At 41.6% G+C, this 16320-nt stretch overlaps 1 protein-coding gene across 1 annotated transcript; it reads right to left on the bottom strand.

Moving 5' to 3' along the window:
- Positions 1 to 3281: 3281 nt before the first annotated feature.
- On the bottom strand, positions 3282 to 5816 carry kctd7 (potassium channel tetramerization domain containing 7; the record flags this gene model as incomplete). Its single annotated transcript, XM_083689654.1, has 4 exons — positions 3282 to 3658; positions 3966 to 4144; positions 4436 to 4605; positions 5520 to 5816. The coding sequence occupies 4 exons, from the start codon at positions 5814 to 5816 to the stop codon at positions 3282 to 3284; spliced, it is 1023 nt and encodes a 340-aa protein (XP_083545780.1).
- Between the last annotated feature and the right edge of the window lie 10504 nt (positions 5817 to 16320).

Below are 16320 nucleotides of genomic sequence, written 5' to 3'. Positions count from 1 at the left end.
TGAATCCCTTTAATGCAGGTAAGGCACTGTTTACCCAAAACAGTGCATGCAGGTGAAGAAGGAGGGGAGGGGACAAATTAAAACTAAGTGGACCTGACTTACCAGCAAACCGATAAAATGTTTCCAGGTTAACGGTTTGGTTAGGTTTAGGGTTAAGGTTTGGGTCAGTTTGAAGTTTTGACCTAGTCAGGCTCAAAGGGATTCATGGTGTGTTAGATAGAGCCAGAGATAGATAGAGGGTATATATAGGGGATAGAGGGTGGATAGAGCCAGAGAACATTTATATTATTAGAAAGAGGCTTTGATTGAACATGCACCTCTAGTGCCTTAGACCTCAGAGTCAAGCCCTGCTCACTGTCTCACATTACAATAACATAAAGTTCACTAAAAATTAATGAATAAACTCATTCATTTATAGTAACAAAAACTGGGGTTGAAAGGATCTAATGAGCATCTCAGCATTTTCATTTAGGTATCTTGGAACAGCAGGATTACCTGCCTGCTCTTCGTAAGGGCAAACATTACAATTAATCACATTAATCAAAACCTGTATCTACAGATTTCCATTCTACATTGGTTGTTTTGCAGACTTGTGTTCTGATGGAATAAAGCCCTTGGAATAAAGCCCCCCCCCCTCCTGACTCAATAATAGGCATGTATGCATTGTATAAACATTGTATGCAATCCAAACTGACATTACTCAAGCCCAGAAAAGGAAAAATGACAACTGAGACAGATTATTTCATACAGACTAAGGCAAACTGTATTTGTACCTTGTTATAAAAAACATTAAATATACATTACTTACTATCAGCACAATACAGCATAGCATGGCCAAGCAGCGCATTGTATTTCAACTTTCCCATGCCAGGTGCAGCCTAGGTATGCCTGGGTCAGCTATGGAATCTGCAAAACACATTCTCCAGCCAAGGGAGAAACTTCAACAGGTGCCTTAAATGCTTCAATAAATAAATAAATACAATAATCTTCTAGCCCCACATCAGCTAGAGCCTTGATATCTATGATAGGCTTCATAACCGACAGAATCCAATCAATTGACAACCAACTGTGAGAAAGGGGCAATTCTAACACCTGTTGGTCAATTGCTCAGCCAAGAATCAAACACAGGAAAACGGTAAGATGTAAGTAGGATGTCAATCATGTCATTTTGCTGAGTCGACCTTTAACATCATCAAAACTCAACTGTGAAAAAGCTCACCTGTGTAAAAGCTGACATCAATAGCATAATAATGTAACAAGTGCATCAAGATTTGTCTTCAATCCATCTGACTACCATAAATAACATATTCTGTGTTGTTTGTTACAGTATGTTGTCAAGCATTAGTATATCAGAGCAACCCAGCAACTTGGCTGTCTGGAAATATACAGTAATGTGTTGTTGTTGTTGTCATCTGTCATTTTTTTGCAGATCATCAAGTACCGGAATCACAAACACTTTTATGAAAGTGGACTTAACAGTACAAACGCAGGTGCTGTACAAACATTCAATTATTATTTTGATCCCAAGCCTTCTAACACTGGAAAATGTAACTGTGTCAGAACTACTGTACTGTGTCCTGATATCCAGATATCTATGTAGGGAACTAAATAATTAAACAAAATGGCAAACCAGAAAGAAAATCGAAATATCACATGGTAAAAGTGACACTGTAGTGTCCTGGTGATAAGAAAAATTGATTTTTGTGTGGGTCAGATGTTTTCTGGTTTAAGCTTCATGTGAGTGAAACTGTTGTGCCCTTTCGAAAAGGCACTTAAGCTGAATGTATTTGATCAGTAGAAATATCACATCATATAAAATGATCATATTAAACTTGTGTGACTACTCTATCATGCCATGCTGCATGAGAGGTGAAATGATTAAAGCATACTTCGACAAAAGCACGCTATGTGTGGTAAATATCAGATACATGTATTGTATCATCAAACAACTGTATGCATAATGTACCTGCAAAGTTTTTGTCATATCCAACGATCGATTTTACCACCTGACATGTAGGGCTGGTTTGTGGGTCACAAACGGGACACAGGTTAAGACTAATCCTAGACTAAAATGTGTCTTCAATGGAGATTTTCTATTATTTTCATCTATCACATTAGTTAATCCAGAACTAGGTTTAGTCTGTGTATGGGAAACCAGTCTGTAGTGTTTTTCTCAACTGTGTAAATTACTACTATAACTATGTTATTCTACTATAACTTAATTCCAATGCTCCTCCTGCAATATAGAAACGACTGCATGAAGATACTGTTTGAAATGGAGATATTGTTCCCAGATGACATCTGAGCAGGGTCACCATTCTTACTGGAAGCACATGCATCGTTATAAACTTTCAGATAAACATTTCCAATAAAAAAAGAAAATATTTGGGATCCCAAAAAGGACAACCCATTTGATTTTGAACTCTCTAATTTCCTTTGGGTCTCCTAAACTGGAATAGTGAAAAGAGAAGGTTCACATGAATGCCCCAAATAATATTATCCACTATCTAGTGAAATCCAATCATTGGGCCTAGGATTGATCATTTTGAACTATGTAATTACATTCTGACTTAACTGAAGTAGGGGTAACTACGTATGACTACGTTTTGATTTTCCAAAGCCGTGCTGATCACAGACCATAGGCCCATATAGTAGCAAGGAAAATCTTAATTTACTGCTGTCTCTTACATGATAGAATCTGATTTCTTATGTGAGAGAAGCAGTGCCAAAAATATCATGTCAAAGTCAAAGACCAGCATCAGTAACAAAAATAGACATTTACGTGTAGCTATATACAGTACATGAGAAATATTTCATTAGCTTGCTTAATTGCATCCAGTTCAGCTGTGAAAGCTCTTTCGCAACCAACAAACGGTTACTACAGAAACGCACAACTGAGAAACATAACAGCATAGTTGTCTGATGCCGAGGGGACAAACCACACTGTAACCACAATATGAGATCAACTTTACCCTTTCCTAAAAAACGTGGATGGTCCACAAGCTTATGCTTGGTGGTGTACAAAAACTCCCAGAGTTGAACACAATAAAAAAAAAGCAAAAAGTAGCCTAGCAGTCAGTGGGACTCGGGTTAATACTGTTAACAAAAAAAAAACAGAAATAAGAAATTGGTCACAACCACTCAGCAAAACAGAAGCAAAACTCCTGTACACAAGCTCAGCACTTTGAGTAGGTCTCAGTTCTTGACACTGACTACCCCCTGACTCCTCCCAACCTGCTGATAACAACTCATACCAACACCCCCCCACCCCCCCTCCCGCTTCACCACCACGTGATCTTAAACTCATAGATAGGCCTCTTGCAGTAGTAGTGGTTGATAAGGTGCTTGTCGCAGACGCCGATACACTGCTGGTCGGCGGTGATGCCGCGCTCCGCCAGGTCGCTGACGATGCAGTGGAGCAGGTCGTAAACGTCCGCCACCGCCTCCCAGGGCCCGAAAGACACGTCCACCTCGCAGTGGTGCTCGAACAGTTTGGCCTCGCTCTCCGTGCGCTCGAAGCGCAGTGAGTTGAAGAGGGGCCGCTCATAGGGCGTGATGGGCATCTCCTCCTTGTACACGCAGATCTTCAACTTGGCGAAGCGTGCCTTCCTCTGCATGGCCCGCAGCTTGGCAATCTCAACGATACGCTCCAGGTTCTCTGGAATGAAAAGGAAAGATTTCGTCAACTGTCACTTTTATTTGATTTTTTTACTCTCCTGACAGTAGGTACCACAGAGGGGAATTGATGAGAGGGATCACTGAGGAGAATTGTCTGACCTGGGAATCAAACCGTGGACATTCAGAGGAAAGTGCAATTAATGCTAGAGTTCCCGCTCAGCCATAATAGCTCTGAAATGTAAACATGTAGCTGCAATTGGGTTTACGGGTCAAAAGAGGAGGGTTTATGGGTCAAATTGATTCAGTGTAAAAAAAAGTAAGTAGAAACAAAGTAGAGTGCTAGTCACCCTTGTAATATGGTAGCAGGTCCAGGAAGGCCTGGCGGACTTTCTCCCCTGTGAGTGGCTGAGTATCCTCTAGGCTGTCCAGCAGGGGACCAATGGCGTAGTACTGGGCCTCCCTGTGTACTGCCCTCACACGGTCCCTCTGAGGTAGCTCGCCCTCTCGCAGGAAGTTCAGGATGTCCCTACAGCACACACATACATACGTGCACACACACACACACACACACACACACACACACACACACACACACACACACACACACACACACATACACAGTATCGACAACATACAGTATCCTCAATTATCCTTTCTATCAATCTCGTTACAAGTTACAATATTTCTTAGAGTAAGGGAGTGGCACGCTCAACTCAAAGTTTCAAGTCTTTTCGGTGCTGGGCCCAAGTGACATTGTAACAGAAAGAGTAAATGTGCACTGTCATGTCCTGTGGCAAGCCAGCTGGGGAGAGCTCACCCAAAGTACGTCCCGTCCCGGTCGATGAAGAAGCGTCCGTCAGCGTCACGTGGGATGTGGTGACGGCCGCTGAACATGGCTGCCAGCATTGTATCGTCATAGCGACGCAAGGTGGACAGGCGTGTGGTGAAGTAGGTCCCCCCCACGTTGAGGGCGATGACCTCAGGAAACTGCAGTTGATTGGACAGAAATGATAGACAAGGTCAATCCATTTGGGGAGGTGTTCAATTCATATCCATTTTGAGCACAGGACTTTTTTCAACAAGCAAAACATTTGTGTCTGAGGCTCTTCGTGCTTGAAGATTATGTTCAGTGAATGTCAGTTTGTTAATACCATAATAATGACAAAATGTTTGGCTCATGTTTTTAGTCCCCACATACAGACATAAAAGAACTTTAAAATAGCCTACTCATAATCAATGTAAATCAACAGTGGTTGTGACAACTACATCTCAACAATGACTCCCAGATACACTATGATTCTGTGCTGAATTCTTCTTTTGTTTTCTTTCATCCTCTCCTGTTACCTAGGACCAATATACCCAACATCATGTGATTATTAACCATCAGCAAATAACAGGATTACAGCTAAGAATATTATACTAATCACTGGCCAAATCTTGACAGGACATATTGGGATCATCAGCCAGAATGACAGTCACTGGACATGACACAAGGGCTTCCCCTAGACACGATTACAGAAGGTCAACCCCAGCGAGGAGCCAAACACAGTGACAGTCATGTGATGTGAGCCAATTAGGACACGGGGCAGCCCTGTGTATAAAGCGGTGGACCAATCAGGTTAAAGAGCACTAGAGGAAGAACTGTATGGTTAATTCATCTGTTGCCTGTGGAGACAAATCCATGTCATGTATAGATGAGTGGGACGTGGGGATAAAACGATGTCAAAATAATGTTAGTTTGATACAGACATGGTGCAAAGATAAAGTGAAAAGAGACAGAGACGGCGATGTTTATGGCAGTTTAGCAATGGCTACTAGTTATACCCCATGCTAAATCCCTTTAATCCCCTCCAAAACACTCCCAGAATAAACAACAACAACAACACAACGCCTATCCTTACCTCTTGCGATGCGTTAAAGGTGGAACGAAGAGACTTGCCCAGATTTAGGTTTGGTGCGGGGGTGGCTGGCTTTCGGAAATCATCTTCCGCAGAGTCCGAACTCGACATGGCATCGCCTGGTTTCTCAGTCTCACTTGCGGCCGAGAATACCACCATCACTCTCGGATGAGGGAGCGCTCTCCTCTCCTGAGCGAACCTCCTTACCCGAGAATTGGCCACGGGTAACGGGCTGGAGGTATTGAAAGGGAGCGGTGGTCGTTCTCCGTTAGCAGCCTCGTCGGATCCATACTGCTGCATGCACACACACCAGCTTGAAGCAGCCAGCGGGTCAGGTGAACTCAATCCAATCGCAAAGGATAAAGAAGAATCTACGTTCGTTTGCGAGGGGTGACAGGACAGGTCGGCACTGTCATAAATATGGGGGTGGGAGGAACTGTCAGCGGCCACGGACACACACACACACATATGAGCTAATACTCCACCCTACCTACTTTGCTTGTACTCGTACTGGGAGTACAAGCAAATACTCGCCCTCTGACATATTATTGCAATCCAGCTAGGAGGAGAGGAGAGGAAAGGAGAGGAGAGGAGAGGAGAAGCCAGCTCCAGACTACGCACGTCGAGAACCACAATCTGCTACGCCCACAGAACGTCTGTACTTTGCTGCTGCCACAGTAGATAGGGTTGCTTACGTTTAGTTCGTAAATTCTGTCAGGGATTCATAATACGCGCAGGCGTACGTTATCAACTATTCAATTTTGTATTTTTGTTAAATAAAAAAAAAATACAACCCTACAGATTTAAATTGAAAGATTCAAATTGAAAGAGAGAGGTTCAATCAAATGATACGCAATAGCCTAGACTCAATTAGTAGGCCTACACGCAACAGGTCAGATATGGCAACATTAAATCACTTGTATTGCACATTTGTGATTTTAGTTAGGCCTATCCACAGTTCAAATGTCATGGGCAAGAAAGGGCAGTAACCGGTGTACAGAATGTCGTGAATGATGAAGTATGACACTGCTTGGAGATTTATATGAAAGCCACACAACATGATTGACTGGATTGTTTGTGTATGATTACTGAATGGGATCCATTAGCCTACAAACCTTCCATTAATTCTATTAATCTCAATTTGCTTTATTGCCATGATGACATACAGTGTAGTAAATATTGCCGATTGGCTATTATCCACAGGCCTACAATAAAAAGTGACAAGCACATCAACTATTATTTTGTTGAGTTAAAGTATATCGATGGGTTTTGGTGGCCTGCAAGCCATTCCCCCCCTCCTGTACCTATAGGCCTAGATGAGTCCAGAATTAAGCCTACACAAATTCGTTTAATGTTGCACTGCAGCTGTCAACATCTTTCACTTTCAAGAGGCATTCTTAAATTTGGGAGGTTAATCGGCCTGGGTGCGGCGGTTATTATCCAGATCAGGTCTATTTTGCAATTAGATAATAATAATATTTAGATTTAGATAATAACTGATAGGATAGACAGGAACAACTTATCCCACACCCGTCTGGGTAACTTTTACGCGCGGGCCTGGTTCATGGCATATCAAGCGTGCATATTAACCTACTCTGAAAACCTTTCTGCGACCCAGGCAGGCTCAAGTAAACGCTGAAACTATAGGCTACTGTTTGAACCTAGGTCTGGTATTCCTATTGTTGCCCTGGTGTGATTTGCTGGGCATACCTTAAATAAGGGATCAGCAGTCATTACATGCCTACCGGTATTTAGGTTTCTCAGTCAATAAGACAGCAGTTGTTTTTTTTACAGCCTTTAGGACAATAAAATAATAAAATTCCATTATAAGGCCTTATGTATTATGCTAAAGGGGCACTTCGTCACTTTTTAAGATTATATTCATTATCTCCAGCACCATTCCAGTATCTATATATGTGAAAACGGTGATGTAGTCAAAAAGACCAGAAGAAAGGTCCTCAGAAAACTTTTCTGTATGATGTCATCAAGTAAAAAAAATTATATATATTGTATTGTATTGTCATAATCATAGATAGGCAATACATCTATATTCCCTTATTGTCCCCCACCAATGAAATCAGAGAGGATTATTCGGTCTCTGTCCGTTCGTATGTCACGTTTTTTCTCTGACAGCACTGGGAAAATTTGGATGAAACTTGGGTGAATGATGGGTCTTGCCATACAGATGCGACATTTACGAAATGACACTGATTGGCCCAATTCTGATTAAACTATGATAAAAGATGCGTCTTGCCATAGAGATTGTTTCGGAGTTTCGAGGTGACGCCGGTTCATCATTAAAAACGTCATAATCGGGTGCAAAGTGGAGAGCTAGGAGTGTGGCCTAATACAGTAGGCATAATAGTCTCACGAATTTGGGAACAATATTTTGAGAAATCAACACAAAGCTTTAAGAAGCAAGACTGATAAACTGATCAAATAAGCACTCCACATTCCGGTAATTTTTCAGTTTGCCTAGGAATGTAGCTGTAGAAGTGGAGCCTACTGCAGTAAGACCTATAGCCTAACAAATTTTGGAATACACTTTTTGGAATGAAGTCTGTTATGCAACATCATTCAATACCGAAATCTGGGACACAGCACTATAAAACAGAGACAACCAGAATGTCATAGTAAAATGTTTGTGAACAAATGTCTTCCATCATTTACAGGCTTCTCTATCACTCTCCTTTTATACAGTGGTGCTACATCATCCATGGTGGACAACATGTTTACTGTCACTTGTTTCATATGTGAATTACATTATTGGTCAATATGCTATGAAAGTCTATACTCCAACGGCAGAATGTAGGCCTAGGTAAACATAACTGGAGACACTCAAACTCCTAATACAAGTAAATGACTAGTGCATCATATATTTACAGAGTGCATCATATATTTACCTGGCAAACTTTACCTTGGGGCAAAATAGAAGTCAATTACTAAATATTGACTTGAAGTATTTAGCTTGAAAACATTGTTAATCTTGGGGCGAAACAGTCCACATAGGATGAGACGTAAATGAAAGTCAAGGAAGCCATTATGAGGCTGAAATATCAGAAGAATTATACAGTAGCCAAAACCTTAGACTTACCAAAATCAACAGTTTGTAACATCATTAAAAAAGAAAAAAAAGCACTGGTGAGCTCAGCACTCGCAAACGGGCTGGTAGGCCAAGAAAGACTTCGACAGTGGATGACCGAAGAATGCTCACCATAATTAAGAAAAACCCCAAAACAACTGTCCCACAGATCAGGAAAACTCTCCGGGAAATAGGCGTGAAGGTGTCAGAGACCATCCACAGAATAAGTCACCAGCCGATGGTCTTGTGGACAGATAAGATGAATATTATCATGTACCAGAGTAATTGCAATAGGAACATTTGCAGGAAAAAAGGTTCTGCCCAAGATTTACAGCATATCACTTCATCTGTGAAACATGATGGGGGGGGGGGGTGCTATGGTTTGGGCCTTTATAGCTGCCACAAGAACTTGCTAACTTGTCTTAATTGATAATGTAACTGCTGACAGCAGCAGCAGAATGTATTGTGAAGTATACAGAAACATCTTGTCTGCTGGAGTACAAGCAAATGCCTCCAAATTCATTGGATGATGCTTCATCATACAATAAGACAATGACCCCAAACATACTGCCATAGCAATTAGAGAGTTTTTCAGGGCCAAAAAGTGGAATGTTCTTGACTGGATGTTCTTCAGATTTAAATCCAATTGAATATGCATTTAATTACCTTATGATAACATTTTAGACAAAAAGACCTCAAAACAAACAGCTGAAGATGGCTGCAGTACAGGCCTGGCAGAGCATCACCAGAGAATATACCTAGCGTCTGGCCGGGTCAGTGGGTCGCAGACTTCAGGCAGTTACTGCATGCCAAGGATTGTCGACCAAATACTAAACATGAGTACTTTATTTGGGCATTGTATGATTCTTTTCCAATACTTTTGGAGCCCTGAAATAGGGGGAGTATGTTTTGAAAATGTCATACTTTCTAAATGATAAACCCAATCTGAAAAAAAAAACATTGAATCAAAGCTGAGAATCTCTACTTTGACCCCATAGTAATTGTTTGATTTCAAATCCAAACTGTTGGAGTATAAAGCTAAAATAAGACAAAATCCTTCCTCTTTCCAATACTTATGGAGGACACCATAACCATAACCAAAATGCCGCTTGAGTATATCAACTGAATTGCCTAATTTAGTTGATCATTGTGGTGAGTTAAGCTTTTGGCAGGTTTAAAAGTGTCTTTTCAACTGCACTTTTATCATATTGCACAGAAAAGGGTGATGGGCAAACAGTCTGGCGGCTGCAGTTCCTTCTGGCTTCAGCCGAGGAAGACCGACCGGTTGCTCTGTCCTCTGTCCTGAAATGTATACCTATTTAAAAACTGAGTCATCTCAATCATTTCCTGGATGCAAGTTTTGCTATTGATTGTTTTGCCCCTCCAATGTTGACAACTCGGCACCTATGAATATGAGTGATTTAAAATGTTTATGAGAGATTATGAAATGGTATCATCAGCAAATAGGATAGGAAAGAGGGAGTTACAGACAGCTAGAATGTCATTTATATAGATCAGAAAGTGCAAAGGCCCAAGAATGGATCCTTACTGGACTCATATTGCAAATACATATTGTTCCCTGCGATGAACAAAATCATCAAACCATTTCAGCAGTTGTTTCTGCAGGCCATATCTGTATAGTTTGGAAAGTAAGATGTCATGGTTTACAGTACTGAATCCTTTAGATCAGTGTTTCTCAACCTTTTTTCAGTCGCGGCACCCTTTGCATGAATGAAAAATCTCAAGGCACCCCAATATATATATATATATTTTTTTTTATGTTGATTATCATTAGAATGTCTCTGACGAACAACAAATGCATGACGCATGTAGCCTACTACTCTTACACGCAGGGTTCACACACACACACACACACACACACACACACACACACACTATTCTCGCAGGAATGGATGACAGACACACACGTAGCTCCTGGTCCACAGCTCTCAGGCGCTCTCTTACGTCCGCTACGTTCCACGGTAAAGTCCGATGTTTCCATTGAAATGGTTTTGGGTTCTTTGTTTTGTTAGGAACACTGGGATATTTCATTTTTATTTCGTTTTTATTCCACTGGGAACCCTGTCTTTTTTCGCCTCAAACAGTGGACCTCTCCCGCGTATTCTCTTTGATCGTGTTAGAGCGGGCGCTGTTTTGAATAATTCCAAAACCGCGCTCATACGTCCGCTACGTTCCAAGGTAAAGTCCGATCGTTTCCATTGAAATGGTTTTGGGTTCCTTGTTTTGTGAGGAACTAATTTTTATTCATTTTTCCGCTGGGAACCCTGTCTTTTTTCGCCTCAAACAGTGGACCTCTCCCGCGTATCCTCTTTGATCGTGTTAGAGCGGGCGCTGTTTTGAATAATTCCAAAGCCGCGCTCATACGTCCGCTACGTTCCACGGTAAAGTCCGATCGTTTCCATTGAAATTGTTTTGGGTTCCTTGTTTTGTGAGGAACTCATTTTTATTCATTTTTCCGCTGGGAACCCTGTCTTTTTTCGCCTCAAACAGTGGACCTCTCCCGCGTATTCTCTTTGATCGTGTTAGAGCGGGCGCTGTTTTGAATAATTCCAAAGCCGCGCTCATACGTCCGCTACGTTCCACGGTAATGTCCGATCGTTTCCATTGAAACGGTTTTGGGTTCTTTGTTTTGTTAGGAACACTGGGATATTTCATATTTATTTCGTTTTTATTCCTCTGGGAACGTTGTCTTTTTTCGCCTCAAACAGTGGACCTCTTCCGCGTATTCTCTTTGATCGTGTTAGAGCGGGCGCTGTTTTGAATAATTCCAAAGCCGCGCTCATACGTCCGCTACTTGTTCTTGATGCAGGTTAAGCTCGAAAAGCTCAGTTCACACACATATGTCGTGGAAAAGGGTAACAGTATGTCAACGGCACTACTTGACACTATCGGGTATTCCTTTTCCAATGATATCCAAAATGTATCCAATGTCATATCTTGAAATTTCATCCTTAATGTACGATCTTCTTCCATCTCTGCCAGTTGCTCCTTTGCCTGCATTGGCAGGTCGGCTGCGCTCTCCAAAGCGCACGAATTCCAAGGGTCACGGACCCAGTCAAAACCAGCAAAGGTCTCAGCTGGAAAATACTTATGAAATCTCTCGTCAAGGGTTTGCAGATGCTGAGAGATAAGGCCAGAACGTTTTTTGCTGTTTGGATGTGCACTGTACAGGGGAAACATCTAAACTCTCCCCTGTTTCACACAAGAGCGCCAGAGAGTGAGTTTAGACTTGAAGCCACGCAATTTGTCTGATGAGCTTAGTAGATTTTCCTCTTTACCTTGCATTTTAGAATTAAGTTCATTGAGGTGTGTAGTATATTTTGCTCTGACCAAAAGAAGGGCCTAGTGGGTTAGGCCCTTGGAATGTTGCAGCATGCAGTTGACCTCTGTAGGTTGGGGGGATGGCAAAGGAGAGATAGTGGTGGGGGTAGCCTTAATTAGTTAAAGCTGTGAACCACACCAAAAGGCACACCCTTATTTGGTGAAAACTGTAAACATCACCATCGTATAGGTTGAAAATGTTTAGGGTAACATGGACCTGGGAATTCCATGCCCAAATCTGGAAGACAAAGCAGGCTGTTCTGTATAAAAGACTGAACGGCTGGACTAGATAAGGAGGGGACAATATTGACTGGACAGGAGCCCCCACATCTGGCCGTGGTATGTAATGATGAAGTTACGATTAATTAAAGACGATTAAACTGACTCATCCGGACCTCTGCAGCTTCCTTTCTTCATCTAAGTATATTTACTACAGGTGCTTAAATATATCGGCCAGGTATGCGAGTTTCGCGCACCATTGCGCATCTGCAATGAACTCTTTATATGCAGAATTCTCTCCCGCTAGAAACACTCTGACTTCTTCTCTTAACTCGTACAGTCGGTCCAAGCACTTTCCGCGTGAGAGCCAGCGGACATCCGTGTGCAGCTCTGATGCTCGGCTCCCATTTCCTCGCATAGAATGGAAAAAAGACGGGACTTTAACGGTCGCGCCTTTATGAAATTAACTCTGTCCACTGCCCTGTCCAGTACATCTGAAAGATATTTCGGTAAAGTCTTGGCAACCAGTGCCTCCCTGTGAAGGAAACAATGCGTTGTGCGAACATTTTGGTTTTGCGCTCTGATCCTGCTGATGAAACCTTTGACATTGCCGGTCATCGCAGCAGCGCCATCGGTGCAGACACTGATACAATTTTTCCAACTTAGACCTCCCTGTTCAAGGTACTCTGTTGTGACACGGTATATTTCCTCTCCCGTTGTTGTGTGCGGCAAACACTTGCAAAATAAAAAAATTCTCACGAATTTCTCCTCCATCAATAAATCTCACAAATCCCAAAAGTTGTGCGTGGCCACTCACGTCTGTTGATTCATCAACTTGCAGAGAGAATTTCCCACATAGCCTTATTTTCTCTAAGACCACGTCTTCTATGTCTGCCGACATGTCATTTATACGCCTTCCAATGGTAGAGTTCGAAAGTGGTACCTTTGCGGTCTCTTTAGCTGCTTGTGGGCCTATCATTTTGTTTACAATAGCCGTGCAGGCTGGCATTATTACTGATTTGGCAATGGTGTGAGGCTTTTTAGCCTTAGCTATTATTTCGGCTACCAGATAGCTAGCCTCCAGTGCATTGTTTGAGACTTTCGCACACTTGAACATCACCTGCTCCTGTCGGCTATGTTCGCTTTTCAAACGAACAAAGTATTCCCTACTTTGGTTGGCATGTGATGGGTGATTGGTTGTCAGATGTCTTTTCAACTTGCTGGGTACCATTGCCTGGTTGGACAATTTCATACCACATAACAGGCACAGGGGGAGAGGACATGACAGCTCTCCAGTGAAGATGAATCCAAACGTGAGGTAATTGTCATCATACTGTCGTTTCTTCATCTTGCTGGACGTGCCTACCTCCTTCACTGACTGACCACACGATGACGATGTTGAGGGCTCAGATTCAGATATATCAGACTGTGGAGCTTTTCTTTTCAAAAACTCCACAGGTGTATTATTTTTTAGGGTTAGGGTTAGGGTTTAGAGCTGTATTTACCTTGTCCATAAGTTGTAGAGCCATATAAAGGTTGAATAATTCTTTATAAACCCATATTGATTATCATACAGAATATTATTAGTGTTGAGATGATTATGGAGTCTCTTGTAAACTGTTTTTCCCGTATCGTGGATAAACAGGGTGATTGAGATTGGATGATAATTTGAGAAGGTTCCTCTGCCTTAACTAAAGTAATGACCATGGCTACTTTTATTGCTTTTGGTACACCTGTTGCCAGAGAGATAGAAAAAACATGTGTCAGTGATCATCAAGCTCACTTCCTTTATCAGGGAGGCCTTGATGAGAGGAGGGCCTGCTGAGGAATCCTTAAAGGGGTTCAGCCTATTGTCATGTTTAGGTGAAATATCATGTTACCCTGAGTTAACACAGTGTGCAGTTGATTCCTATGCAAATCAGAGACCCTATAAAAACAAAGAATTTCTTTCCAAAATCACATTATCCTTGCACTCAGATGGACTTTGTGTAGATCAGTGACCAAAAAAATCGATTAAATCTATTTTAAAGTCAGTTTGTAACACAACAAAATGGGAAAAGTCCAGGTCCGAATACTCACTGAAGGCGCTGTATATTTACAGTATGTGTGATCTTCGCCAATCATCTGCATCACATTTAAAAGTTACTTCAACATCAACCAGCGGATGCTAGCTGGCTAGTAATGCTACCAGTCTATCGTAATGGATGTTAGCATATTAGGTCATATTTTCTGCATCCCGTGGTGGCAGACTGTGTCAGTTTTAAGAGAACGGTGAGGATAAGTTTGGGGTATTTTTGCTGGGTGTCAATGGCAAGACCCTAGAGCTTTCCCCAAAGTGAGGGGCGTGGTCTTATGGATTCCCATTTGTTACATATAGCCGCCTCACCCTTTACCTTATATTATCCAGAATTCAGAGGTGTTGGGGTTAGCAGGTATTTTTTTTGCATAGTCTGTTTTTCGTTTTTGGAGGACTTCAGTAGACCATTAGTGAACCATGTTTGGTCTTTTAGATGATGTACATAGGAAAAAAATATGTGTTGAAAGCAACACTGCTAAAAATATCTCGAAAGGTCTGGTAGGCAGTTTTCCTTTGTACACTTCATCCCATGAGGCTTCTTCTAGAATACTTTTGAATTTCCTTGTGTTGTTTTTATTGAATTACTGTAATGGTGTGGGAATGTTTTCTTGGCACACTTTGGGCCCGTTAATACCAATCAATCATCACTTGAATGCCACAGCCTATTTGAGTATTGTTGCTGATCATGTGCATCCCTTCATGGCCACAATTTACCTTATCTTCTAATGGCTATTTCCAACATGATAATGCACCATGTCACAAAGCAAAAGTCGTCTCAAACTGGTTTCATGAACATGACAATGAGTTCAGTGTTCTTCAGTGGCCTTCCCAGTCACCGGATCTAAATCCAATAGAACACCTTTGGTATGTGTTAGAGCGGGAGATTCACAGTTTGAAAGTGCACCTGAAAAATCTGCAGGAATTGCGTGATGCAATCATGTCATCATGGACCAGAATCTCAAAGGAATGTTTCCAATCAATGCCACAAAGAATTGAGGCTGTTTTGAGAGCAAAGGGAAGCCCCAGTATTAGTATAGTGTTCCTAATAAAGTGCTTCGTGAGTGTGTGTGTGTGTGTGTGTATATATATATATATATATATTAAAATATGGAACTGAAACAAAAAAAAGATAAATAGACAACTCCACAGTACATTGCACACATGGTACACAACAGGTTTACTCTATATCTAATAGAATAAAATGGGCACTTTCACTTTGTACAGTAACTGCAGGTATACAGGGATATATATTGGATATAATATTATAATATTCAACTGGTGCCTCGTTTCATTCTTAGAATCAACTATTAGTTACAGTGCTATACCAGTAAATACACTCTTGTTCCAAAAGAAATAACGAATCAATGTACACAGTAAATTGTACTTTCAATTACATTCCCATTTTAAGGAGGTAAACTGATTGTTTGCTTCATAAATGTAAGGTACATGAATAATGATTTATTTGAGCCCATTAAAGCCCTAGTTCACAGCTGCAAATATCGAATGACAAATGTTCCCTCCAGAGGCACAGTTGACAGACAGCGACAAACACGGCTGACATCGAACGCAGCCCTGTTTCCTCATCCAATTAAAAAGCCATCTAATTGCACCTCTTCTGGGTAGCGAAAGACAAATGCTTTTCGGCAAACAAATTATTCCGTCAGCCTGGTGTCCACACTTGCATATAAACGAAGGCAATTTTCATGTCTTCTCAGCCTCGACTGTCAAGTCAACTGGGCTTTAAGGATTTTCAAAGGATTTGCTAATGTCTTCTTTTAAGAGGGAATCACATACATAAGGTATAACAAAAAGACTAAATAAAGGATAGGAAAAGGAAACAGATAGAAAGACAGTAGACAAGAAGCCTTTTTCATGTCCTAGCTTCATTTTGCTGGGTTTAATCTTTCGAAAACAACACAGTGCAAACTCTGCATGGTGCAAATGTTTTCCCAAATCTGTGACAACACCATTATCTGTTCAGTATTTACTCCCTCCATCCCAACACTGAGCCAGCAGTCTCCCGGAGGAGAGCAGTGGCAGGGCTATATACAGAGCAGCACACAGGAGACAGCTAGAACACATCC

The sequence above is a fragment of the Argentina silus genome, assembly GCF_951799395.1.
Source record: "Argentina silus genome assembly, chromosome: 2".
Taxonomy (NCBI): Eukaryota; Metazoa; Chordata; class Actinopteri; order Argentiniformes; family Argentinidae; genus Argentina; species Argentina silus.
The sequence above is the reverse complement of the archived record's forward strand: the minus strand, read 5'-3'. Positions and strand labels throughout refer to the sequence as shown.